Genomic DNA, 2232 nt, shown 5'->3' with positions numbered 1-2232 from the left:
AAAATGGGGGGAAAGATCGATGAGAAGCTTCTTAGACAATCAGAGACGAACCGTGTTGATGAAGAAGTAAATCTTAAGGACAAGGTGTGGACTGAGAATAAAAAGATGTGGATTATCGCAGGTCCTGCCATTTTCACACGATTTTCGACATTTGGGATAAACTTAGTTAGTCAAGCCTTTGTTGGGCACATAGGCTCTACTCAACTAGCTGGCTACTCACTTGTGGTTACTGTCCTCTTGAGGTTTACAAACGGCATCCTGGTATACAATTGCCATTGCTTTAATTCTTGAATATTCATTTGTGGAGTTTCTATTATGACTCATGATGTGCATGTTTGATCTAAATATTATTTAGCTTCTATAGTTACAATGTTTACGTTTGCAGTTAGGGATGTCTAGTGCTTTGGAAACTCTTTGTGGGCAAGCATATGGTGCACAACAGTACAACATGATGGGGATACATCTTCAAAGATCATGGATAGTTTCGTTCATTTGCTCAATCTTTCTTCTCCCTTTGTTTATCTTTACGACGCCAATTTTAATGCAATTGGGCCAGGAAAGAGAGATTGCTGAAATGGCGGGAGTCATTTCTTATTGGCTTATCCCTGTAATATATGCATTCGTAATATCCTATACCTGCCAAATGTTCCTCCAATCCCAGAGCAAGAACATGATTATCTCCTATTTGGCCGCATTTTCATTTGCAATTCATCTCCTTCTTTCATGGCTTTTGACTGTGAAATACAAGTGTGGAATCACAGGAGCAATGGTTTCGACAGTTTTGGCTTATTGGGTTCCAAATGTGGGTCAACTTATGTTCGTTATATGTGGTGGGTGCACCGAAACATGGAAGGGTTTATCTATTCTTGCTTTCAAAGATCTTTGGCCATTAATAAAGCTTTCACTGTCTTCAGGCGCCATGGTCTGGTAAGCTTATAATTTTACTCTTGCACTGACTGTAACTTTTCATTGTTGTTATTTTTGTTGTTATTGTTGCATAATGGACCTTTCCTTGACAGTCTAGAGCTCTGGTACAACACAGTATTGATTCTTCTAACAGGAAACATGAAAAATGCAGAGGTTTTCATTGACGCTCTCTCTATCTGGTAATTATTGTTTCTTCTCCCTTTTCATTGTTTCAGGATTATTTTTCTCCTCCGTTTTCCGTTTTAGTTAGTTTATATCAGCTAAGTGTCCATCTTGACAAATTCCTATCGACAGCCTCAATGTCAATGGTCTGGAAATGATGATATCCCTTGGTTTCTTGTCTGCATCAAGGTATCATCTTCACCGTCTTCTGTTTTGGTTTCTATCTTACTGAAATGGGAATATTTCATTCTGAATAATGATTTCAATCTTGTTTTGGATGTGCAATATTCAGTGTTAGGGTTGCGAACGAGCTTGGGCGAGGAAGCTCAAAAGCTGCCAAGTTCTCCATTGTAGTGACAGTTTGTACATCACTGGCCATTGGATTAGTTTTGTTTGTATTTTTCCTAATCCTTAAAGGGCGTCTAGCTTACATATTTACTGACAATCAAGAGGTGGCTAGAGCTGTAGCAGATCTTTCTCCACTTCTGGCTCTCTCCATTCTTTTGAACAGTGTGCAACCAGTGCTCTCTGGTAATTATATTTACCTTCATCGCAATGGCTTTTACTTATTTATCCATATGATGAATATGCTGATTCTAGAAAAGGAAATTGTATGTAACCAAAAGAATTTTGAACAGGAGTTGCTATTGGTGCTGGATGGCAAAGCATAGTGGCATATGTTAACTTATCATGCTACTACCTAATAGGAATTCCCGTTGGAGTTGTGCTTGGTTATGTTTACAGATTTGAAGTCAAAGTGAGATTTTATTCTTTTATATATTCAAAGGAAGGAAAAAAAAAAAGTTTTGAATCTCAATCTTAGACATGAAATATGGAGTTGTTAAATTGATGAGATAATTTGTTTTGTAGGGTGTGTGGATGGGAATGCTGTTGGGGACATTTGTTCAAACTGTAGTGCTTATTATTATAACCTGCAGAACTGACTGGGATAAACAGGTATTATTATATATTTAATTCCTTTAAATGAATGAGGAGCACTACATTTTGGTAATTACAAGCATATTTTTGTCACTTCAATATGAATAATATGAATTTGTGCAGGTAATTGATGCTCGTAAACGCGTTAGCAAGTGGTCTGTAGCAGAATCAGAAGAGTCAACGCTCAAGAGAGCAGGCGTATGA

The 2232-nt window shown here is 37.6% G+C and overlaps 1 protein-coding gene across 1 annotated transcript; it reads left to right on the top strand.

The window, feature by feature from the left end:
* Positions 1–2232, top strand: LOC123208537 (protein DETOXIFICATION 21-like). Its single transcript, XM_044626070.1, has 8 exons — positions 1–261; positions 386–927; positions 1020–1106; positions 1222–1278; positions 1382–1620; positions 1728–1846; positions 1960–2046; positions 2152–2232. Exons 1-8 carry the CDS (start codon positions 4–6, stop codon positions 2230–2232), a joined length of 1470 nt encoding a protein of 489 aa, XP_044482005.1. The 5' UTR covers positions 1–3.

The sequence above is a fragment of the Mangifera indica genome, chromosome 2, assembly GCF_011075055.1.
Source record: "Mangifera indica cultivar Alphonso chromosome 2, CATAS_Mindica_2.1, whole genome shotgun sequence".
Lineage (NCBI taxonomy): Eukaryota > Viridiplantae > Streptophyta > Magnoliopsida > Sapindales > Anacardiaceae > Mangifera > Mangifera indica.
The sequence above is the reverse complement of the archived record's forward strand: the minus strand, read 5'-3'. Positions and strand labels throughout refer to the sequence as shown.

Coding starts and splice junctions, on each gene's coding strand:
- LOC123208537 (XM_044626070.1), top strand. CDS start 4: ATGGGGGGAAAGATCGATGAGAAGCTTCTTAGACAATCAGAGACGAAC. Junction 262..385: donor GGTTTACAAACGGCATCCTG/GTATACAATTGC, acceptor TTACGTTTGCAG/TTAGGGATGTCTAGTGCTTT. Junction 2,047..2,151: donor GAACTGACTGGGATAAACAG/GTATTATTATAT, acceptor GAATTTGTGCAG/GTAATTGATGCTCGTAAACG.